General features: G+C 39.7%; 2 protein-coding genes across 2 annotated transcripts; both read right to left on the bottom strand.

Annotated features, from left to right (window-relative positions):
- Window positions 1–5,739: 5,739 nt before the first annotated feature.
- Window positions 5,740–15,961, bottom strand: barx2 (BARX homeobox 2). Its single transcript, XM_028574403.1, has 4 exons — window positions 15,570–15,961; window positions 10,017–10,326; window positions 7,171–7,255; window positions 5,740–6,738 (listed from the first exon to the last, which is right to left on the bottom strand). The coding sequence occupies exons 1-4, from the start codon at window positions 15,754–15,756 to the stop codon at window positions 6,451–6,453; spliced, it is 870 nt and encodes a 289-aa protein (XP_028430204.1). The 5' UTR covers window positions 15,757–15,961; the 3' UTR covers window positions 5,740–6,450.
- Window positions 15,962–19,307: 3,346 nt separating this feature from the next.
- rbm7 (RNA binding motif protein 7) lies at window positions 19,308–25,984 on the bottom strand. Its single transcript, XM_028572472.1, has 5 exons — window positions 25,719–25,984; window positions 25,249–25,411; window positions 23,988–24,063; window positions 20,484–20,577; window positions 19,308–20,292 (listed from the first exon to the last, which is right to left on the bottom strand). The coding sequence occupies exons 1-5, from the start codon at window positions 25,809–25,811 to the stop codon at window positions 19,936–19,938; spliced, it is 783 nt and encodes a 260-aa protein (XP_028428273.1). The 5' UTR covers window positions 25,812–25,984; the 3' UTR covers window positions 19,308–19,935.
- Window positions 25,985–26,484: the final 500 nt, after the last annotated feature.

The raw sequence follows: 26,484 nt of genomic DNA, 5'->3' as shown, positions 1-26,484 counted from the left end.
TTTGAAATGCAAAGGCATTTTTTATTCCTTTCCAGGCAGCCACTAACTGCCATTCATTTTAATAGGATGTGAAAAACTTAGACTCTTAAAACTTTCTTGAGTTGGGTTAACCCATCCCAGTAAACACCAAATCTATTTTAAATTTTGTCAAAGTTTCCAATCCATCTGCACTCAAGCTGCCACTCAAAGATGATAACTTTGACAAACATTGTCAAAGTTGGCATGATGTTCACTGTAATGGATTATAAGTTTCAAGAGTCTTGAGACTTTCATACCAAAATGAATGGAACTCAATGGCTGCCTAGAACGTTTAAGGTCATGTGATGACACCTGAGCAAGCTCCATTTGCTCGCTGACTTTGCTAAATCTCTGTGTCCAGATGCCCTCCGACTTTTTGTACTCAATGATTAGGAGGATTTTGTTATCTGGGTTTTTGGTTTTTATAAGTTAGGTCTTCAACTTCCTGTTGCCTGCAGTCTCCTGCGTTTGGGTCCACCTGCTTCACTCTCCATGATAGAAAACATTCAATAACAAAGTTTTTTTATTATAAATGCATTTTTGTATTCTTTCTTTCTACAACTACATGGCAACTTCGAAATTATTAAGATGTTAAGGGTAAGGCTAAAACAATCGTGGTTATTTTGCTACAGGCCCATCCATGCCACACCCTTACTTTCCACCTACTTACATGAAGGGTACACCACTTCCTGCTTTGGGAGGTAGTAAGTTGGCACTAGACGTAAATCAAGAGGTGTGGAATAGTTCAGCGCTACACCTAGGGACACCGGGCTGGCTTAAAAGCTCTGAATCACTGGACAGTCAGTGGGCATTTAAGTTTACATTCTCTACATAAAACTAAATAAACTGTTGACCTGCATTAAAAATGGTCAGCAAAAATGTGAAGTTTACAAAATTTGCAGTGAAGTAGCTAAAACCCTCAAACCCACTGGCATATTTTACATTCACACAGTTACCAGTGTAAGGGTTAAGTCATAACTAACCTAGATCGTCGTGGAGGTCTGTGGGGTTTGGAGAAGTCTGCAGTGATTTGGACATAGCAGCAAACGGTAGCTCCTGGGTAAAACTCAACTGACAGGTCTATTACCACCCATCTCCTCAGCAGACGGATATACACCCCTGAGCCAGTGATCATGACTTCCATAGCAAGCCCTTCAATATCCCTGCAGCAAAACATACACACACACACACACACACACACAAACAAACACGTACACACATGCTTGCTGGTTGATTTATGAGTTTGAGAGCCTGGAGGTGGGAGGCAGTGTCGTCGTCTCCCAGACATGTTGACCAGAGTATGAGCTATCGAAAGACGACAGGGAGGCAGGCAGCACTGTAATTAACGCACTAAATACATTAGGCTGAAAGATCTCACAGTACATCAACGGGGGATGCACTGAGAAATGATTTCGGCACTTAGTCCCAAAGCATCTGTGTTAAGGATCATTGCGTAAATGGCGGAAGTGATTCACAGAAAACCAGACTCATAAGGTCCTGGCAGCACATGTATGCTTCTTTGGGTTTTTTCCCAGTTGGGAATTGATATTTTAAAATGCTTCTAGTCAAAAATAGAAAGCTATCTTAACTGTTGCAGGTTGTTGTAGGTACTTTTTTTTATTGTTACACTACATTGTCTTACTAAATTTCTCCTCTTAAATATTGATTTTGAAAAGAAAGTAAACAGGTTAATTGGCTCCCATACATCATTTACTTCCATTTACTTATATTTGTGGTAGCAAAGTCCTTTTAGGCAAGTCATGCCACTCGGCGCCATCTTGGCAACGCCTCCGGGCAGCTATTTCGGACTAACAAGACCAGGCTCCTATCTAAATGAATGGGCAGAGAGTCAGAACTGCACTTTCACTGGTCATCGGGACATAAAAACTACATGTATAGAAACAACAGTAGAATATGATAAATTTATTTAAAACGCCTTTTCTCCCCACAGGTTATACTGTTACTACGAATGCGCAAGGGTTCACGACACCAGCTTCATTTAGAGGATAGGCTTAAATGTTTCCCGGCTTGACTGTTAAAAAGCAGATGATTGGCTTTCCAGCGGGAGGGGCGGGACATGTGCATACAACTGCCATCTTTGCCGTTACGGGTTTTCCTTATTTAGTTGTATTGAGGATTGAGGAAGTGGCATGTCTCTTCTAAATAGTCTCTGGTGGTAGTGATCTCTAGTGGGCCATAGATGGTGGTTGATCTCTACGTGTAGGTAGTTTTACTTGGTAAATCTTAGGCCAACTGCCATTGTTGGCAAACATGGAAAGAACTAGTTTATCTTATTGTATCAGATCAATTGTATCTTAAGGCATTTTTTTTTACTTGTACTAACTCAATCAAAGTTGAATGGGTAGAAAAGTTAAAGCAGACTCTTTAAATACAAAGAACATGTCTGAGTCACAGCAGTTTGCTCTCCACTGCTTAAATGATGTACACAATCAATTCACATGTGTTGCAGAAATGTCAAGGATATCCCTAAACGTGTAATTAGAATATATTGAGATCTAAAATGAATAACGAAGAGATGCACAAAGATGTGTCAATGATCCACAAAGATAGAAGGGAGTCGTGTTCAGACAGACAAGAGCATTGTCAAACAAACTGGTGTCCCTCATTTATTTGAATTATCACTTAGTTAGCTCAGTGGAGGTGCCAACACAGGACCAGCAAAAAAACTTAGATAGATTTATTCGGCATAAAAAGTTTAACCTGACCCAGCTTTTGTCAAGATGCAATGCAGCATCATCCAGTCAAGCAATTTCTCCTGTTTATCTTGCGATTGTTTGATTCCACCATGCCAACTTTCCAGAGTTCAGTACAATTCTACCACAAAGTATTATAAACCATCGTGCAGGGTTTTGGTCTGATAAGCCTTCAAACTCACGGATCTCTTCCTCAAACCAGCCTTCCTAGATTTGTATTTTATAACCTGAAACAACTTAAAATGGGTACAGGTACAAAGTGAAATTGTGTTTTTGTCAGCTTCACAGACAAGATTTCATAGATTGCAAGCTTGAACTAACATAGTCTTTATTCTACTGTAACAAGAAACTACATCAGACTCTAAGACTTTATGATCCAAAGGTACTTCTATTCATACATAAACCTTGTACTTAAAAAGGTTTCCACATGACCACATTGACATGTACTTTACTCAACTCTTTCAAAGCAATGTTTGTTGGGGGAATTATTAACCATTTGCCCTTCATCTACACTTTGTGTCCACTCTGCATACGTATTTCTATTTTGATAAGAATTTGTCCATATTTCCGATTTATGATAATTTTTCTGAGCCAAGTGTTGGCTACAGTCAGCTACGTGTCTTACACATGCTCCTCGGAGAGGAGATGATCCACATGCCATTTCTGATGATTACTGCTTCTCTCAACTGTTATGGAGACAATGGGGAGCATTGTGCATGTTGTAGAAAACATCCACCTTTATTGACTTAGGTAAGCCCTGCTGTTGCTCCTGCACTCAACATTTAGAGATAACTTCCTCTGTCATGACACAAATGAGGGTGACACACTGCTGTACACCCACTCCCCTCTCACGTCAGCCCCTGCTAACTACCTGAGCGTACGCTAAGCTGACAGGTGAGGGTGTGCAATGGATGTCTTAGTGGGTGGAGGGGTGGGGGGCTAGCTAGGGTTGACACCACTCCACTCCTGTGACCTACAGCTGAACTTGGACCTGTGAGAAAATAACAGGTTCTCCAATTAGGCCGCCAGTGTCTCATCTCGCCACACAACAATTAGCCTGGAGGCGCTCAACAGCCTGTGGAGACATGCAAAGTGTGGATCCTTGCAGACCTGCCTCCCTGCCTGCCAGCTAGAGCCTGTGTTTTCACAAGGATACTGCATAGGAAAATGTTTGCAATTAAGGCAGATACACTGAACCTGCTCCAAAGGCTTTTGTTATTTTAGTCTTACTGTGACCAGATGGCGAGGCTGAGTCACAGCTTATTCTACATAAGCCTGGCAAGTAGGAAGTACAATTATGAATAATCAAAGTTTAATATGTTCCAAATAAATAGCAACTGTATATGCCAGCAGTTGTTAGCATACATTCTCCTAGTCTTAATACAAGTTCCTTGTTCCTTTAACCAGCCAGTTCTTCAGTACAGTCAAAGCAATGGGGACAATTAAAGGGTAATGACTTATAACGATACTGAAAGCATTGCATTGTTTGTAGGAATCTATGCACACACATTTCATTATTTTACACTTAATAGTTGTGTAAGTGACAGAACTTTAGTAGTAAGATATACAAGTAAATGCTCCCAATGTCTTGCACAGAGTATATAATTATAATGAGAAAAGAAAGAAACGTTTCCTGTTCTATTGTCTACTCGACCAATATACTGCAGAAAAACAATAATGTAGTAAAAATGTATAGGAAACCGTTCTGAACTGCACTTTTTCCCTTGACAAAGATAGTTTTTTCACTGAGACTGAAAAAGTAAAATGTCCAATCATACTTCCAAGAAGTGTGGGGGCTTCTGCTGTTGAATGCACACACATATGAAGTATACTTAAAGTGTTTACACAAGGCGTTAAAGCACAGTACACATTACTCAATGAGAACCATGCGCTGTTTGCTTTACAAACCATCCATGTCCGGTATCAGGCACTAAAAATACACTTCAGAGGATCTCAGAGGAGCCCTAAGGTGCACTACAGGCTATCTTGTTTGCTGTACAGATAACAATGATAAATGTCACAACACGGAGTGCTTAAATGCTTTCTTCTCTAATGTGATTTATAGGAAACTTTGACTATGGTTAATACACCTTTAAAAGCTTTCTTGGTAATGGATCTGCCTAAACTTCAACCTGCCAAGCCTATACTGTTAGCATGATGTGACAGTATGTCTGACCTGTAGGCAACTTTAATTTGTTGTTAAGCTGTTTTCATTAGAGACACACCAAACAAATTCTTGAATTTCTGGTTGCATATGTGAAGTAGCTCATGCAAAACTAGCATCAGTGTGACGCACTTCACATTTAGAATATAGGATTGTATCGACCAAAACCTTAAAGCAGTTGTACTAAATAATACCAGGTCGAATTTAAATGATTACTATTTTATTAAGTGTATTTAAATACATAAACACACACTTGTATATAGTAAAAATGATGGTACATAAACCTAAAAAAAAGAGAAAAAACTGCAAACAAGCTTACCAAACAAGCATTATATACATCAGAAAAATACTGCACTTTTATGAAACAACAACAAATAAAAATAAATCTGTATAATTAAAAAAGTGAAACTCTTTAAATACAATTCCTTGCAAGAGAAGAAAATAGAGTTGGAAGTGTATAGAGAAGTCAGTGACAAGCAGTTGAAGATAGTGTTATGTTAATACAAGTCGAACATACTGATTGGGGTACTCATGCAAAGCCTGCAGGCTAAAAATGTCTTTCAGATTTTAAATGTTCAGCATTTGCTGAGCATCTTTGGCACAGGCTATGATTTATTCCCTCTGAGAATCTCTGACAGCTTAACAGTCTTAGTGGCCTCGTGGCAGAAAGCAGAGTCATCCTGACTCCCGTGAAAGGAGAAAAAAGATCAGGGACGGCAGTAACATTATACATACAAACTATTTTAATCCAATATAAAACAGCAGTTAAAAATACTGTTTTACATATATATTCAAAAGACCATATATCTTATACTTTATACACATTTCTACAGTATGATACAGTGTATGGCTTGGCAGAAATATTGATTTTTCAGATTGAAAAAATAACAATGCAAGCTTTACCGACCAAATAATGAACACTTTTGCACCTTAAAGCTGTGCAGAAGAACTCCAACGTAAATATTGAACTGTTCAAAACTTCACAACTCTGTCTCCAAAAACGGCACTTGTAATGAATAATCACTGTAAAAAATATACTTGCATTTTATTAACACTTAAAAAGCTTTCCTCTGAGACAGACAAGGCACTGTAGCCATTTAATATTCTAGTTTTTGGCAGTGAAGTCATTTATAATAGATACATAATGACACTACAGTAAGGCAAACCATGATATTTTGGCACATACACTATGTGAGGCATCTTGGAGGGCCAGCAGTGTGTTTGATCTTTTATAGATGTAATGCACAATAGGTGATGGGTGATGCGGTGGTACTTGACTGACCTGCTTGAATTTGACAGATTTACACTCCTTATACAGTTTTAAAGGCCATTTTTTTCCCAGTGTCTATGCATTTTTAGCTCTTTGTACTGTATGTTTTCTAACACACACAAAAATAAAAAAGGCTGCATTAGGTAAAGATTGGATTCCAGCTATATGTTTCCAGTCAAATTCCTAAAGCAAATGGCTCTAAACACCAAACAGGCTTTTTACAGTGATCCTGAGGCACTATTTGTTTTCAGGTTGACATCAGTCTTTGCTTGTTTTGTTTTTTCTTAGCTGGCTGCGTGAGTCTCTGACTGCATCAGGAGCGGTGGATCTCGCTCAGATTTCTCCATAGCTGCGGCTGGATTGTGAGTTTCTGAAGTGAGATCTTGAGGTTTACGCTGAGACGCCTCTCCTCCGTGAGCCAGCGCTGCCTCCTTGTTCACCCTCCTTTTCATATCCTCTTCCTCCACCCTCATTCTTCGCTCCTCAGCCTCTATTTCTTCCGTGGTGGGAATGGAGTTCTTCTTGGGTCTTCCCTTGGGCTTAGTCGGGGCCTCATGACCTCCTTTGAGCACCTAGAATAACACACAGACTATCTTAGTGGTCTGGTAATAAATGGCAGAAGCAGTCAAAGGCAATGCTTGCTATTATAGTAATTAAGAGAAGACATATTGCTGCTGGCTGCCTCTCGTGCACTCATTTATCTTTAATGATTTCAGGTCTTTTTTTGTTCTCTGAGTTGTTGACCTTTCTGCAAAAGTGTTTGCTTGCCCTGCCGTCATCATCGGTCACACTTCACACCACACCCTCTCTTCCTGTCATGCCTATCATTCGTTTCTCTGTCATAGTTCAAATCAGCGTTACATGAAACAGTGAGTTAGGAGTAAAATCAAAGCCACCCTTTTGGTAGGATTTATTTTTAAAGGATGAAAGAAAAGATAAATAAAGAAAGAACAGAGTCATTCTTTACAACAATCATTGTTCCTGGACCTGCCTGGCTTTCTTACCATTTTCTTCCACTTCATACGCCTGTTTTGGTACCATGTTTTCACCTGGAGCTGTGTGAGACCAAGTGACTGGGCCAGGTCTAACCTGCAAAATCACAAACAAAACAAACTGCATGTTAGATGGACATTTCATATACTTTCTGCATTTGGGTCCTCCTAAACCTGAACAGGCAATATAGCCTACCATATCATTCAAATGCTTTAAGAATCAGCAATTTTCCCAAAAGCACCAATCTGTCTTCCTTTTTTTCTCCTACTGACAGGAAATTATGTTTTTTACCTTTCCACCAAGTATATACAGTACAGTAATGCAGCTTCATGCCTAGAGGTTGCAGCATTTGCAGGCTTAAGTACAGTATAAGACCTCTCTAACACGCTTAACTCTGTCTTTGAATCTCACATCAAAGCTGCTTGCTAGTCGCTTGAGTTTGACACTGTACACCTGCAGCTCTGGAAACATATGTACCGCGACCAGTGTTCCAATCACAGCGGTTGTAGCTGGACAATTGAGTCTGTTGGGAGAATATTCTGAATGCATCCACCACATGTGTTGATCCATGACTAATAGGGCTATTGGTGTGTAATGTGATACATGAGGAAGGGACAGATACAGTGAACAAGGCATCCATTTGTAAAAGAAAGAAGCGGTTATCTGTTTTTTTTTTCTTTCAATGAGATTTCCTCCTCCCTGCTCTTTTTAGTCTTTAACAGTCAGATGAAGGGATTCTCCCCCAAACCCCTAGAAACTAAAAAGTAGAGCAGCAACAAAACCCCTGAGATTGATGGGATCCTCGACATAACCTTATGCCTTACATAAAGGGCTGTGTGTGGTTTTTGTGTGCGTGTGCGTGTATGTGTCTGCGCTTCAAAAAACACCAGACATACAGCCAATCAAGCTGTCTATCAAACTTCACTATCATGAGTGCCCCAGTCTGTAGCAGTTCAACAACTGGAGGCAAGGAAAAGTAATTGCAGAAAAGGAAAACACCCCTCTTATTTATGGTTGTTAGTTCTCAATGGAGAGAAACCACACACACTCACAGCAATAGAAACAGCATTTGAGTTACTCCTTCTGGGCAATTGCAAGCCACCATTTTTTTTCCGTTCTCACACCTTTCATTAGGGAATCTTGGGTGTAACTGAAAACTTTTTTCATAATGATGATGAGATGACAGCGAGGATTAATAAGACACTAATTATGATGATTGGATGCTGCATAAAATCATTATTGCTCTATGATATAAATAATTAAAAGTCATTTTCAGGGATATTTTTGGTTTTGTTTTCTCTCGCCCCCGTGTGTAAAGTCTTTTCAATTCAAAATTGCACAGGTTCCATGCCAAGAAAAGGGAAAAGGGAGAGAAAAGAAAAGTTATGTTTGGATCATAACAAACCAAAGTGGGGCGCATGCCACACCTTTGATGTGGGGCTTTAAAGGGGGATTTTCTATGTGGATGTTTTTCCGCCAGCTGGGTATTTAATTAATTTTCAACACAGTGTCAGATTTGGATATTTTGACAGGACACAGTATTTTGGCACAGCCATTCGTAAGGGTGGTTGGTTTTGATCACTGAGTTGTGCTCAGCCTCGGGGCTTCTGCTTTAAGATGAGGCATGGCGCCTTTCCAACGGCTCCAAGCAAGCCAAGATGTGATATATTTAATAATGCATCGTGGGAGCATTCCCCACAGATGGGATGTAAATGGAATGACGAATAAATCAAGTTTATTCCAAATATGCTAATGAATTTTCAGATTACATGTGGTAAGTACATACTTTGTAAAGAGGATACAATGTGTGTTGCTATTTGTCTAAATGCATGAAGATACTGTACATGTGTTTTTAACTGCTGATTTACTCTCCGTATCTACATATGAAAAAAGAAAGATGAGTAATGGGGTGGTGAAGTGTACACACATTCAATCTCTACTTGATGCAAAGGATCGCAAGCAGTTTGAAATGTAGCAAGCAAAGCTTTTTACAACATCTATGGTTCAATACTATTGTGGTTTATAATGGAAAGGCAGCCTGCAGGCCAAATATAAAAGTGAGGCACACAATAAAACTGGAAAATATAGTCTAACCTCATGTCAGGTCCCAAAAATGACCCACAGAATGGAACTTAAGACACAGATATATGTAGATTACTTCATCTTACTGTAGAAATGTACTTTTATATACACCTGCACAAGTGCAAAATGATTGGCAGTAAATCAACGTAATACATTTGTGTTTGCTTGTGTTGGCCTCCGTCCCTGCCTTCTTGAATAAGGCAGTGTTTCTTTGTTGGGGCTTTTTGCTGTTCGAAAGCTCAGGGTTAAAACGTTACTCTTGTCTCAACTAGAATGCTGAGGTAATGCTCTGGCTTAGACAAATTCACATTACATGAGACATTCCCCACAGGATAAATCAAAAATTATGACGTTAGGTTAACCGCTGCTTGATAATTGCAGTTGTGGCTTTGTGAATGTGCTTGTGTCTGCGTGTGCATGTACTTTCAAAATGTGCTCAATGCCAGGTATGTAGGTTATCAAAATGTCACAGTTAAGTGCTGGTAGCTTATATGTTATTTGATTTTACATCTGGTTGAAATTTAATAACTGGTATCAGTTACCTTTCACACATCAGTGGTTTGCTTTCTTTTAACTTAGCGACAAAATTGTTACAGTAGCTATGAGGTTAGCAGGCATTATTTACCATTTATTATTTATATGTTTTTATGTGGTGTGCTATTGCAGCTCTTACTGTGTGTGTGTGTTGGTGATTTGTGTATTTCCGTGTATGTGCAACAGACCTTTACTGGAATCTACCTATCCAATTGCGTGTGAATTTCTCAACTGTACTGACCTATCAGGTGTGGACAGGTACTTCTGCTTCTGGAACTTTTTCTCCAGGCCCATTAGCTGCAGCTCTGTGAAGATGGTGCGGCTGCGGCGTTGCTTCTTCAGGCGGGGCGTGCTGCGCTCTGTTTCCGACTCGCTGCTGATGCTGAGGGGCGTCTGGCTGGGTGAGGGCTCGGAGCCTCGAAGATGCTGCGGGGAGAGCAGGTGAGAGGGGACCCCGCCCGGAGATGATGGCTGGGGGAGTTGGAGGGGCAGGTTGGGGGGCTGCCGCGTGATCACAGAGAGGAGAGGGTAGCCACGTAGTGACGAGGAGCCTGGAAGAGCAGAGACAGTGCGTCAGACGACAGAAACAGACAAATGCAGTGTAATAAGAAGAAAAAAAGGAGAAAGATTAGATGTTCTTCGAATCACTGAGTTTTTACTGAGCTCTTATGGGCCTCTCAGTCACCTTGGTTGTACCATTATCGACCGCCTGTAATTGCTTAGACAGCTCCATTTTTAATTGCCCTGTTTTTGCTGTGAAAAGTGTTTTGCTTTTGACCTCCACGTAGAGGGCTGTAATCCCAATGACGCAGAGTGTGTTTTACACCGCTCTTCTGAACCCTTCAAATGAATGATTATTTTTCAGAGGTTGTTAAACCATAACTGGCTTCCCAACACACACCACATGCACACAGTGAGCCTGACAGCATGATGTACATGCACACACGCAGACACATGCAGAGACAGAATGAGCTCTAATAAAAGCCTAAAAACTAAATCAAACGCTGTTCAGCTAATAAACTTTTCTCTCTCACTCTGGCACTTGTGCGCAGTCATATACAAAAACACATTTTTGCTCTTTATCAGCGCAGACAGAAGTAGCAAGACGCCAGAATCAATAAAAAGTAACACTTGTCTGGAGCCAAGATGAGAGGGAAGGAGACAAGGAGGTTGGCCAAGAGGATGCAGTGGGTCAACCACAGTAATCATAATATCTGCCAGAAAAATCCTTACGGCCTCAAATATGAAACAAATCCCTTAACCAAAATATTCAAGCCGACTGAGCACAGAGCAGACTGTAACGCATGGGCCGATAAGGAGCAGCAGAAAAAACGCAGGAGGGGATTATAAGAGTACAGGTGGAAGATGTAGAGGGAGATAAAAAAGGCTGCAATGGAGCACAGAAAAATAGAAGATTGTCACACACCAACGCACACAGTATGTGTGTTCCTGGTTGTCTGTGGTGGATCTGTGTCCTTAATCTCCTCATCGACTGCAACTGACAACCTAGACAACCTAGACACACGGACACACACGAACATAGACACCAATGGCCACCGGAGGCAAAATGTCAGACCGTGACTGTGATTTTTTTATTCCTGTTCCTTGACTGTTTACTGTCTTTTTTTCTTAAGGCTGGTGAGAAAATATGCAGTACTGTACAAATGTGAGGACGAGGAAGACAAACACTCTAAAAGAAGGTGGGGCAAGTCTATTTTTGTAATCTTACACTATAGTACAACACGAATTTAGATGCTTACCCATATACAAATTCACAATAAATCCTAAACTATTAGATGTAAGTCAAGCATGAGGAGCTAAAGCAGAGCATACAATTACACATGTAGGTAAGCACAGTTGCTCTGCACTGACATACAGAGAGACACATACACACACACACACACACACACACACACACATCAGACACTGCCTTGGGCTCATCATGACATCATGGTAAGGTGCTGAGGTCATCACTAATCCTCCAACCTGAGATTGCTGCTATTGCAACAAGTCTAGACAAGAAGACCTCTTTTCTCTCCTTGTACGCTCTCACTCTCCATTTATACCTTTCCATTTATATTGCTCTCCATTTTTTCTCTGTAAATCAGATCTGTGTAAAAGTAAAATTTTCTGATATCAGTGAATCATCTGATTAAATGTTCAAGCTCGTTTTATAGGAGGAATTATACATGTACATGTATCCAACTACGTGCAAAAGTGGAGGGAAGTGTCGTTTTGAACGGGCAACATCTCGGTTTGTCTTCACGACTGTCAGGAAATCTCTTGTCAACACAGAGCTTGAAGTTGTCTCCGGATAGTCCCTCAGAGAGAGCACCAGAGAGAGAGAAAAAGAAAGAAAGAAAGAAAGAGAGAGAGCAAATAGGAAAATGTCAGCCGTTGCAGTGACTTTCCACTAACAGCGAAGCTTCTCTCGACATGCTGTTGACAAGTGCCAGTGTGCTGTCAATAGTCTACAAATAAACTGTTTGAGTAGCTGCAAGAGCGCAACTCGGCCCCATGCAAAAGCACATTGATACTGTTGATAATCGCAGTCGGAATGTAAGGACTGGCACAAGTTGTTCTGGTGACAATTACAGAAGACATACCTGCTAAGAATAAATCAAGAAGAGACGTTTGTTAAGCATTCCTTTTAATACAAACAATTTGCTACATTGATCACGTAGTTTTTATGACGCAAGTCCCAATTAAAGGAACCATATTTCCTGTATGAGCCTGCTCCCTTTCATAACATCTACACTCTCTTTTTTTGTCAATGGGATGCTGAAATGGATGATTCATTGCTTAGCTATGACAAGTATACATGCACGTTTGCCATGTTTTGGATATAAGCTGTCTGGTGACAGCTAGGGAGCTGCTCATTTAAACAGTTTTATTTGGCGGGCCTTGCCCTTTGAGTGCAAATCAAACAATACCTGGGTGGGAAGGGCAATAGGCCACATAGCTTTTTTATCTGCCCTAACTCATTGCTTTAATTAATTAGAATCATTCACATTCAGGACATGTCAGGTTGGGGAAATGTAATGCCAATTCTCAACAAATGGTTTCTTGTTGAGTTTTACTGTCATGGTATATTCCCAGTCACACTGACAAACTACTCCGGCTGAAGCATCACATTAAATACAAGCATTAACGATTTAATGTGAAACCTGATGCACACAGGTATTCATATGGCAGCTGAAATCAGCCTGTACCAGCACAACTACTTTTAGAACAGATTTTTTGGTCGAGATAGAAACATCTGATGGCAGTGGTTGAGCGAAAATGGCAGGGAGGGGACAGGTTGTCAAACATTATCCCTAACTGAAGATGGACGATGTGCCCACATTTTGTCTTTGTGTGTGTGCATACTTGCCCTTGTGTGTTGATATGGGTGTAATCAACCTTTTCAAGCTGGCTTTGTGCTTAATGGGAGATTTTATTGTCTGCAGCGGATTAGGGTTTAAGATGGGATGAAAACCCTTTTGCTCACTTGGATTTATTCTATAATACCTTTAGCCAGTACCAAACCAGTATGCAGCAGCGCCCAGGCTGCACACTCTCCTGCTTTTGTTTTTGTTTTTCATCATGCTGTCAGGTGAGATTACACCACAGTTGATCTTAATCTCTCTCACCTCTTCCACTAAAAGCCCTGCCCTGGGTCCTGCTGAGAGATTGGACTCCAAATGAAATATTGTAACCTGCCATTACGTTGTTCACTGTTCAGCACCAGGTCAGGGCTCATTGTCTCTGATCTTGCCTTAAATGACAGGGAAATAACTCTGTGAGTATAAGCCACTTTTACTGTACAGAATCATGGTCTGTATTTCATTTCAGATGAACAGAAATGAGATTTGCAGTAAAATGTCACAGGACAAAATACAGAAGACAATTATGTTGGTATGTTTGAGTGGCATACCAGTGATGAACCAACAATTAATTTGTTGTCAACTCCTTCAGGCAACATTTTTGGCATCACTGTCTTTCAGCGGCCTCCGCTGGCAGCAGGAGGTTATAGCATCCCTTCCTTCTTCAGAATGAAGAAGTCAACTTTCACTGTTAAGGGACCATGCAGGAGCCAGTCGCCCCTCTTTGGCCCGAGACCTGCAAGACTGCCAGCTTCTATATCAGGCACTAAAAGCCATTGATGTTAGGGAATATACTGTGTCTCACACCCCCACAGCTACAAATAAGTGGTGGGCATAGTGTTCTGATATGCAGGGCGGGTTACTTTATCCATCCGAACAGAGGGGTGCCAAAGCCCAGTCATAGTGCCCTCTCACATACACCAATCCATATCCGAGGGATGAGGGAATCGCTTGCCCTATTTTTATCCACCCACCGCTGTCATCATCAAATTGCAGTGGCTATTATTTCAGACTTTAGAGCAATTATCCTAATGGTTACTAGAGTGTGCAGTAGCCTTTCAGTTGTTTGGATTCATCTGGAAGTACAATAAAGAATCAGTCACAACGTTTTGTTTTGACAAGATTACATGTGGTGTGCCAGCTGAGCTTTGCCATACTATTTTGGTCATTTTCAGCAAGTACAATACACAGCCTGCACACAGTCTACCATGTAGTCTCTCAGCCTGTCACATAGAGATCTAGATGATTCTAACCATCTTACTGAAAGGGAAAAGAGAGAAAGCCCTTATCGGGCTAGTAAAAAATTGGGAGAAGAGTGATTTTCATTCAAAGGAATCAGCTTTAAAGTGTATCGATTGCATCAATAGTTTTTTTTCGTTCTATTTTTTCTTTCGTATAGATCAAGATAAATCAGTGTGCAGTATAATGAATCTTTAATATGGCGGTATGACCAACCACACTGTAAATTACACTTGTTTTTTGTGCATAACTTTACTTTGTTTTAGGTCACACACATTTCTGTGTCATAGTAGTGCACTAACAAGATACAATCCTCCCATTTGCAAATGTCCAGCAGCAGCAAAACTGATCATAGGGAAGGCCTTTGGTTAAACAGAGTAACAGTATTAATCAAATGAAATTAGACCAAATGCATTAATATTTAAAGCCTAGTAACCTGTGTCTTCTAGTGAGATTTATATTTTGTATCTGTCCCACTGGCAGTTCATTGACCTTTATGTGTAACAACTCTTCAATTCAGTCATTTATCAGCTCAACAAAAGCCCTGAAGCATCACTCACATTCACTCACTCATCCGCATGTCTTTGATTTTCAACACTTAGCTGCAGTGATTTATAATGTGAAGTACAGAGTGAGGAATTCGTGGTAAAACTTTAGGAAGAAGCGTGCATGAATTAATTGGGATTCAGTTTAAACTACTTCTTAATAATGAAAAAACATTGATGCAAACCTATAAATTTAAGTAGGATGAAGATGATAAATGAACGATGCGGTGTTGTCACAAATTTGAATATTCCCATATGCACAGTTGCATGAAAGGGGAATTATGGTTTAAAATGAAAAATTAGCCAACTTTATGGCACTATACAAATACACACATTACAGCCCAACAGATAACACACTTCACACAATGTAGCTATATTTCACCAGTCTGATATAAGATGTAAACTTTCTGCAAAGTAAATTCACATTTCCTTATCCATGCAAAATGAATAATTTACATTTAAATAAAACATAGGCTATATTAATATTGACACTGATCTCATGCGTAAAAGTGTCCAAATTTCCCTTATAACCTCCTCAAATCTACAAATGCTATAATTGGTTTTTAGTTATTTTATTTTTTTCTAATGCGTTTCTTTCTTAATTAGTCAAAAAAAAAAAACTAAAACATAAAACAGTCCTCTTACCCGAGCATGAATGAAGAGGCTTCGGCCGTACAATGAGCGAAGGGCACACCGAGTACAGAGAAAGTTTTTCAAAATAATCACAAGTCTCCTTGGAGAGGATCTCGTCAATCATGAAAGTCTTGTAGCGCCGCCTGGCAGCCTTCAGCTGCCCGGGGGAGGAGAGCCTCAACTCGGCTTGACAGTGCATGATCTGACCCTATGCGCCGTGCGCTGTCTTCGCTGCACAATATGCTTTGTTCACTAATATCTGATGCTGTGCAGGTTTAACCGTGTGGCAAAAGCGACTACTAAAGCTCAGGCGTTTAAATAATGCATTGTTTGTCTTTCAAAAATGCAGCTTAGTTTTCCCTGACGTGTCGCGGTGAAGATCAGTAGCCTTCAACTTGTGCTGCGCGGAGCGCTAATGAACAGAGTGCGATCTGTGCTCACACCCACTGCTATATAAACCATCCCTGAACACATCTCTACTGCTCCATCTAACCCCGCTCTCTCTCTCTCTCTCTCTCTCTCTCTCTCTCTCTCTCTCTCTCTTTCTCTTCCTCTTTTTTACAAATACACTAATATAGGCTATATACACATGGCCCAGTCCCACACCCCCATCACCAAAAACGTTTCTCTCTATGAATTTTTTGTGTACAATTTGGTGTCATATTTGGTCATTTCAGAATGAAAACTACTTTTTAAGCCTAATCAATACAAATAGGCCATGTTAAACCTGGTAGGCTATTCATTTTCTTTCTTTGCTTTATTTGAATTATTTGTCTTGATACATGTATTAAATTAGCTATTGCTTATCCCGTGTCCAACTTATTTTCTTATTAACTTAACTTATAACTTAGGCTATTTCATCAAGTTCGCTTTAGACATACAATACATAATCTATTCGATATTTTAACTTTGGACTTTAAGTGCCATATCCAAAGCGAATTAAATCAATAAGGTAACAAGGGGTGAAAATATTTTCTTTGTTTGTTCCTTCTTTCTTTCTTTCTTTCTTTCTTTCTTTAAACCCTTAACATATAAAGGGGTGTTGTGGTTTAAGCCAGTGTGTCGGTTTAGTTACATGACGAATGATAAATTTAGCCTTGATCATTATTTAAATAATATGATTATCGTTAGTATTAAATATAACAATTATAATAATAATAAAAACATTTGTCGATTTGTTGACAATTTCTTGTCGAAACAGTTGTAGGCTATAATTATTTTAGCCTTCAAGAAAAAAAAACACAATCAGTGGCTCAGTATGAATAAGCAAAAAGTCAGAACATGCGGTTGAAGGCCAAGTCAGTAATGTGATTTTCTGTATTGACTTGCCAAGGAAACTGACGCAGTTAATAACACATTATTTATTATGAATTAATAATTGCTCGCGCGCGCATGGCGTGAAGGCACGCCGAAAATGACACGCTGTCTTCCTAACAATATCTCAAAGAGAGCCGGAGCGTCTATAGTTCATTTTCCAACTTCTGATTTGGCACACGTTTAAATCAACGATCAAATGTTTTTTTGTTTTTTTTATGAATATTATTATGTCAGTCAGATCAAACGGGCTTTAAGAAAATGTAGTAGTACAAGGGTTCAAGGACACTGAGGCACTCAGAAGGGTAACTTTTAAAAAGCTTTTTATTATATTTATATTTGCAGACTGCATTGTGACTGAAAATATCAGAGTCAGCTCCAGCTGATGAGTCTGACATTAACGTGAGCAAATACCTCACACAGGCTTCCGGCACGTTCAATTTTCTTGACAGGCTGAATCCCTGAAAGAAAACTTGTGTGCCTTTTATCATCGATTTATTTTTCTATAAATCTACCTTTCAATTAAGTTCATAATATGGCGAAATGGTTTTAATCTCTTATTTTACGTCTTTCTGAGAATTCTTTCAGATAGGCCTGTTGCAGGTTTCAGCAGATATTTGTTTTTAAGACTTATAAGTGAGTTGATAGGCTAATAAAAACACAGTTTGGTCATTTAGCCTACATGTTATTTGAAGTAAAATATAAGACGGATCATCCCTGTGAGGAAACCCAAGAGCCAAGAGGGGGAAGCGATTGTCATCCAAAGAATTGGAAATAAATGTAACTCACTGGTGGCTCGTGCCTCCGAAGCCTCCATGTTCAAAGTGGAGGAGGATTATGGAGGAAATATGGGAGCTCTGCGTGGGGAAGCTCGGCTTCTTTTCACACGTTAGATGGCTTGATCAAAGAGGGGGGTGGGGGGGGGAGAACAACCGCTGTGGAGCACATTTTACTTTGTGAGTTTACTTTGTCGGTGAAGCCCCTGCAAAAAACGTTGCTAAAGATTTTAATTTAATATTTTGAACCATCTTGTTAAAACTTAAAATGTTAGCAACTTTTCGGATAAGATACTAGTTGTTATAGCCTACTTTCATTATTTTTAAATAGACCTGCAATTTGTTTCTGGTAAGTTTCGCAAAAGAAAATGTAAAGAAATGTAACTGCATTTATTCCACATTTTCAGCTATTTAAAAGAAAATTAATATTGAATTAATAAAAAAACGTAAACCCTATGTCCAGTTTACGTAGCCTATGGGGCTATATATCGGGCTACTGTGGCACCAATGAACCCAACAACCTGAGGTGGTGCCAGGATCCGGGAATCACGGCTGCAGGCATCTTGTCACTTGTGGATTGCGTTGCGGGACTGCTAGAGGGGGGGGGGTGGGGGTGGGGGTCTTTGGAAGTGGATCATTTCAGCAGACACGCTTCTATATAAATCCACACAGCAGCGGCTACCGAGCGGCCTCTCTAATCCGCCCGCTGCAGGGCTGTAGACGCCAGGCAGATCAACCAATTAAAAGAGTTATGCCACAGCCAGAAGCGTAATAAGGTCCTTCCTAGTACCGACATCGAACAGAGGATACTCTCTATTAGTGCGAGTTGGGAGCACCAGGATGCAATCTGACACGAGACAGATTACAGGCAAGACACAGACCTTGTGCAGAGGGTGCAAATGCACCTCCACTTTTGGACACTGGGATATTTATGGGGGGGGATATAGTTGTCGATACAGCGCGGGAGTCGCTGCTAGTGCCATAAGCACTTTCGGAAGGGTAGATTATGACCTCAACACGGACATTAAGGGATTTGATCATCACTGTGCTGTAAGCACATCCGAACCGAGATACTAAGCCATCGATGCTGAAAGGCTGATCGCAACATGAGATGTTAAGGATCAAAATGCTGCTAATTCTGGGATAGGACAATTCTTTCACATATGTAAATTGACTAAAAGCCTGTGCCATTTACAAAGTGGGGGTGTTAAGACTCTTCTGATTAAAGAGAACAAGATATATCTGTGTTCAACTCTGGTGAACAAGAAATAAACCTTAGCATAATTGCATGCTGTAAAGTGAACAGGGTGGGAGTCAAATCCATTTAAAGACTTGAAAGCATCCTAAATAGAAAGGTCAACTGTAGGAGCTGATCATGTGGCTCAGTTATATTTAACATCTTAATTGATTCAATAAAAAGGATGTTTGTGGCGCCACCTGTAGATTACTTCATAACCCACTGCACAAGCATATTAGTTACATGTGGGCCATTTATAGGTGCAGATAAGGCCATGTGTGCATGCATTACAGCATGTAGCATCAACATACAATAGCTCACTTAGTTAACTTAGTCACATACTACAGAGCTGTAAATAGCATTCATGATTTACAGCCAAGACTCAGGAATTTGTGTTGTGGCCAGATGAAAGACAATGCATCATCAAATGAAAGGAGCTTTATAATAATGAAAATGTTCCATTTTAAAACAGTTTGTATTACAAGACTCAGAATAAAAAAAATAAAACAAAGCCCTCTTTTTTTTTGTAAGAGCAAGGTCAACAGATTTAACATTAAAAAAGGATGGTGCCCTATTGCAGTAAAAGTAGTGCTGGTGGAATCTTTAGCTGAAAATTGTTCTTTTTTTGCAAAGTACCTGAAGATTTTTTGGAGCACCATTTAAATACTTTTTGCATAACAAAAAAAAAAAAAAACTTGCCAATATCCTAAATCTTTTTTTTTTTTTTTTTTTTTTTTTTTAACATGTTTTTTTTCGTCTTCCAAAATGACTTCGTCATGTCTGTTTTTTTCCCTTGCTCTCATCAATACAGCTCAAAATATTTGCAACATCTGTGAGGAAAAGCTCACATGAATGAAGTGTACAAATTTAAAAACGCCTTAAAAGTAAACAAAAATGGCTCTAAGGCATAAGTTACTGAATCTTCAAACTGGTAGGATCATGTACAAACAACCTGAGTACATACATATGAATTTGTCAACATAATTTCATTTTTTTTTTTTTTAGTAAGCTGTCCACACATTTTTTGAAGAGCTGAAATCCTTTACGTGTCTCAGTACCGTCGCCATCTATTATCTTGGTAGCCACGGTTGCTACCCTTATCGTCATGTCTGTTGCCACCTCTGCTCTCATGGTGACGGTTGCCACTCCTGTTATTCTGATGGTGATAATTGTCCTGGCTGTGGCTGTGTTGCTGATGACGACTGGGAGCTGGCACATCTGCGTAGCGCTGACTCCTGCCACCGCTGTTCATCTGGGACGGATGCCGATAGGGGGCGCTGTCGTGTTGCCTTGAGCCACTTCCGCCAGAATTTCCACCTGCAGGCGGCTGCCTCTGCAGAGGCTTGGAAAAGCTGCCATTTATCTGCTCAAGCTGCTGCATGTTGAGCTGCCACATCATGTTGTTCATCTACAGATGAAGGACAAGACAGGTAACATGACCCGTGTTTCATACGGTTTATCAAGGGCACAAAGAGGTTTATATTCCTGTCAAATTATACAGTGTACACATTTCTTCATTTGTTACAGAGGAACAGTTTAACTTAAAACACTACCATGAGTGTGCAGTGCTGTGTCATTGTAAAAGTATAAAGAGCTTACCATGACATGCTTCTGCAGATTATCGGGAGATGAATAGGACCTCTGCATTTGGGGCGGGGGACTATATGGTGGAGAGCTGAACTGGATCGGGGTCCTGTATGAGTTAAGCAAACCACTGTCAAATATTTTCTCATCATAGAAAGGCAAGAACAACCAGTCTACATAGTGTCAGGTGCATATTCTACATATCGACTAACCACTTCTGCAAAATCCATGTTTGATTTCTCAACATTTGATTATTTAAATTACTTTTAGTTGAGGTTTTAATGTATGCTTTGACCTTTTTCACCTCTTTGGCATTTATGAAAAGGGCATGCGTTTGAAAATTTTTGTAGGATCGCTTTATGAGAAAATATGAAGTCAAGCTCACATACAAATTAAGCTGATGTTGTTATCCTAACAGAGTACAGAAATGTGATCTATTTTTAATTTTTTCATTCTTCTCTTTACTTTTGTGGAGATATAGTACAGCAAGTAGGGGTGTCCCATATTATATTTTTCATGATAATATCGGAATACTTCTTAATATCACTGTTTAGATGAGTCTTTGTTGTACCATTTATATTTTATACAGAATCTGATTTATATAAGAGTCATGGTTTAAAAAACAAAAAGGAACAGAGATACGTTTTTGTAGTTTTTACTATTTAAAAGGAAAATCATAACACCCATTTGGTTGCCATTGTACGTTCCTGAAATTAATAATAAAATAGTTTAGTATTTTGTTATGACATCAAGAATACCTTTATTGTAGATATAGCCTAAACATTTTGTGATATTATTTGAGGGCCATATTGACCACCCCTAAAACTCAAGGAGATTTTTTTTAATGTAAGAGTATATTATATTTAGTTAAATGTTTAAGTTGTTTTTGTTTTAGAGTGAGAAAGCCTGGGTTCAGATCAACGTTAACTGGCTAGCTCAATAAATCATCCTTTGTGATACGGATCCCTGCTGTTGTTTCTGCAGGCCTGCTATCTTTTGGGTGTTAATCTGCTTTAATCAGTCACTAAAATAAAATGCACAACAAATACGTTTCAGCCCGCACTACTATGTTTTTATCCAGGGAGTCAGTAACGTAATTGTTTGAACAATAACAAAATTCCCATTCTAATTTCTTCTAGATGGATACATGTAATGTAAAAAAGGTACACAAATTGAACAAGTTATTCTACTAAATCTAATCTAAGTTATCCAAGAAATGTGTTAAGCTATTTTTTCTCCAGTCTAGTTCAACAAGACTTGAAAACAAAACAACAACATTACACTGGTCTGATACTGCCCAATTTAACTCTTGGGCAAATATTTTCAAGTTTTCCAGCAAATTCCCTAAACAGGCACTGATGCATGAAACATGGAAAGGACTGCACACAGAGATTTCTACACGAGTTAATACAGACCAATCCAATCCCATTTCAAGCCACATCTTTTGCCAGTTCTAATTTTAGTGCACAGGGCATGCCAAGAGCATGAAAAACTTAAACGTCTAAGTAATATTCAATAAGGAGGACGCATCATTGGAACAACTTTAACACGTACGCTGAAAATCTGGTGCCATTTACAAACAAACATACAGTAGTGCCATTCCTCCAAAGTATTAACTTGTGACAAACTATGCTACCAAAAAGCTCCATCCACAGCCCAAAAATAGGCACGCATTTGCTATTATGGTTATTATAGTTCCACACTCAATTCTATGTGGGAAAGATATTGCACAGATCAGCCCACTCTGTGACTTGCATCCAAGACATGTCTTTTAAAAAAAATAAAAAGGTATTTTAGGCTCATGAAGAAATAGTTGAAAGACATCACCAAATGGTGGGGGCGGCTCATTTATCTTTACATAAATGCTTTTTCCTACTATGATGTAGGGCTGCTCGATTATGGAAAAAATAATAATCACGATTATTTTGGTCAATACTGAAATCACGATTACTCATTAGCATTTGGATATAATGGATAGTGTCCAGGGTATAATCTGTTAGTGTCCTTTATCTCACAGAAAGAGTCTTTGGATCAGAATAAAATCAGTTATACTACTGCGAGACGGTTCAGCTTTACAGATATCACACATAACGTTACACAGCTAATGAACAGTTCCACAGACATAACACAATGTGCATCTCACATCACACGTTCACTCACTATGACCACTACTACTGTCATTACTAAACATTGTGCCAAAATATCAACAATAATGTCACCGTCAGTGGGCTTATTTGCCAGCTAACCTTAGGAAAAATCCAGCACATAGATGGTACCTTAGACTAACGTCACGTGAAACAGAGGGACCGCAGGGTTAGCTAACGTTAGCTGTTCCCAGACAACGGAGTTGGTTTTGCCCTTTTTTGCTCACCAAACGCTGCTGCCATCTTTACTCGCGCTGAGTTTTTAAATTCCAGCGGATGATATGCACACGACTTGCCTCCCTGACTGGCTTCGGGAGAAGCGGATGTGCGCATGCGCGTGTCATTCAGAACACAAGACAAAATAAGAGTGTTCTTGCAAAACAGAACATGGCAAAATAATTGTTTTTTCTCTCGATTATACTATTTTGGTGATCGTTGCGAGCCGAAATTGAATTAATTGCACAGCCCTACTATGATGGGCTAACAGTTAACATAGAAGCGATTAGACATACATTTAAATGCCCTCTGTAAATGCCGCCCTGCTGGTAGAAGCAGTTTTTTTTACAACTTGACCTACTTTCACTTAAGCACGGTGCAGTAAAGTCAATCAGAAGTCGGGGACCTGAGTAACGACAGTACAGTGGGACGTTTGCCTTTCTTCAACAGAGCGACAGTAGTAACGTAATGTACCATCATTACTGAGATTAAACTACATTCTCGGTTAGGTTTGCACTGAATAATGCATTCAAGAAACTAAAACATAACTCTTAAAGCGCACATGAAGAGATGCACAATATTAGCTCACATATAAAACAGCACCCTCGTGAATTAGCCTACTGTTGCTAACGTACATTCATAAATCCTGCATAACATAGTCCCGTACCTACAGGACATCAGACTTACTTATTAATGCACGCACAGAGTAGTGTCGACAAACTTAGTCCAATGAGGGGAGAAAGGAACGTGTGATAGCGTTCCACGTTAACGTTTTTTTTCTCTCACTCGAGACCGCTGTGTCCAACATTACTAGCAAGGTAGAGCGAGCTACAACTGACAGGGAGAGAGAAAATGTATCACTACAGCCAATCCAGTCTGCTCAAAGCAATGGTCTTTTTCACAAATAGGTTGCACATAAGGGGGGGAAGTAGCTTCCACTTAAGGGGCCCTATCTAGCACCCTGCTACTGTCTTTGCTAGTTTAAGACCAACGCACTTGTCAATTTTCCATCGAGCGACTAGGATTAGTGTGATTGACAGGGTGGGGGGCGTGGCATTACGATGGTGGCTCTCCATCGTGATGTCAGCCATGCTGATGTAATGCTCCTGATGCTGATGCTAACCAGATTCTGAACAAGCTGTCCATGAGACATTCTTACCTTTGGCCATGTGGATTTGGGGTATTTGCAGGACTTGTATTCTGTGAATTCCCTGGACTGCTGCTATGACTGCTACCTATGATGGGGTAAAGGGAACAAAACAGTTTATCAGTAAAGCATAAATCAATGTGTCCCATTGTGTGATGCATATCTAATACAATACACATATAGAGACATTCAAAATATGCTGTAAAAACAAGCAGTATTGTAGTTAATAACAGTTACATTTTGCCTTGAGAAACAACTATCAAAAAAAAGGTAGATGTTATGTCTTGGGACCATTTATACACACACACACACACACACACACACACACACACACACACACATACACACACACACACACACAGTTTGTTAACCCTGAGATGAGGGAAACTCTGGGTTTTCCGTTTCAACCATCGTGGACAGGCTTTAACATCCCAGCAGATTCTTTGTGTCGCATTAAGTTTTTTGCCAACGGCAGTTTTCTTTATTGGCGTGTATACGGATCATAATGTAATAGTAAAGCCACTGTATGCAGAGAAAGCATTGCAGCAATTTTCTCCCACACCAATTCTCTCTCTGTTGCAGCAACAACCACTGTCTTGCTTTTTTAACGAAATGCATGTTCAAACTCATTTGTGCGCATGAGTCTTTCCACCGACCCGTTTGTTTGTGGTTGTTACCATGGTGAATCGTAGTATCATGGCTCCATTCATGCTGCCTTTTTATTGTGGTGGTGCACGCGCGTTAACATACTCTGAGTTGATTGAACCAATTATATCAGCTGTTCTGGAACCAAAAACTCTCAGTTTCCCATCTCAGGGTAAATAAACTCAGACATCAGGGTTAGACTCAGAGTTTGTTAAACCTCCTTCCTGAAACGGACCCCACAGGAGCACATTTCATTGATATGTGAAATCGGCAAACTTGTTTATTTCTGTTGTCATTTTCAAGCATAACCCTAACGTTTAAAGATATATAGTTAAACACAGTGAAAGGGATGAGATCAGAGTATATGCAGTTGTTCCTCTCCCGTGTGCTTAGCCCCGTTACATTGTATTTACGTTAAACAGGAGTTGTCTACCCGGAAGTTATTGTAAACAAACATTTTGATTGGGTATATATGGAATACCTGAATCTATGAGATAAGCACACCCCCTTCATTTAAGTATAAGAAATAAAAAAAAGTGAAATAAATGTGGCATTATGAAATAAAAGCCCCCTGAAATAAAATTAGTAACGTTATATTGACTCACTTATGTTTGTCAAAACAACTCACCTGATCTGAACTGCACATGAATAGTTCTCCCATGCAGCGATGTCCCGTTGAGTAGCGACATGGCATATGGCACGGACGCTTCATGTTTGTAAACGGCAAAACCAAACGTTTTCTGTTTCCCATCGGCGTCTTTTGGAATTTTAGTTTTGATGAGAGGTCCTGCCTGCAAAAACAAGCAACTAACGTTAGCGTTAATGAGGTAGCTACCCAAACAACTAGCTAAAGCTAACGCTAGCTGCCGTGAGTGAGTCAATAATTTCTCTTGAAATTGTCCACAGTGTGTGTACAACATAGTCACGTTAGCGTTATAACATTATAAAGGAGCCACATGTGCGTTCCAATTCATAACTTAACTAACATATTAAAGGCCCATGACGCTTTCGATTTGTTAGAATTATGTGCGTTATGCTATCCGTACACTTGACATTTGCTAGCTAGCTAGCTATGTCTAACGTTAGCGACAACAGCACCTGTAAAAACAGTTCAAACAAAAGCTCCTCAGTCACTCTTGGATCCAAATTTCTTATGAAGAGCGTCCGGTCCGTTTCCTCCTCTATTCCCATTGTATTTGCGCAGATACTAGCACTCTCAAGCGATTTAAATGCTAGCTAACGTCTAGCGTAAAACGCTCTACCCAATATAACCGGAAGGCCTGTCGTAAAGTGAAATGCCGTTACATTTCTGCTTCCGTCGTAGTGAACAGGGCAACTTCACGACACAGAAAATACGGTATGTGTTAGTAATGGACGGTTAATCTATGACTGTAAATGTACCCTTGCTTTGAGAATAACTCCTTCGGTTAAGGGTATAAATTGCAACTGCAAGGATGAAGGCAAACATGTTTTTACTAACTAAAGAGTTTTGTTTTCTTTGGAAGGAAATCCTCACATTTGAGAAGCTGGAGCCAAAGTCTGCAATTCATTGTCTTGATAAATGAACCAAACGATGAATCATTCATCAAAACTGTTGCCGATTAGTTTTCTGACCATTGACTAATTGATTAATCAATTAATTGCTTTCGTTCTACAGGCTACTCTCTGTCTGATTTTTCTTTCCTGAGAAAGAGAAGCAGTCATGTTGTTTGTTAGATGTGTGCCTGAACCAAAATGTGTGGTTCATGTCTTGTTAAATTGCCAAAAAGCAGATTTTGTTTTGGATGATGTTCAAGCTTGAAGTCCAAACAGTTTAAATTGCTTGAATTACAAATCCACAGTTAAGCTACAGGATTGTCAAACA

This window comes from Perca flavescens, chromosome 3 (assembly GCF_004354835.1).
Source record: "Perca flavescens isolate YP-PL-M2 chromosome 3, PFLA_1.0, whole genome shotgun sequence".
Taxonomy (NCBI): Eukaryota; Metazoa; Chordata; class Actinopteri; order Perciformes; family Percidae; genus Perca; species Perca flavescens.
Note: the sequence above shows the minus strand (reverse complement) of the source record. Positions and strands in the feature narration are given on the sequence as shown.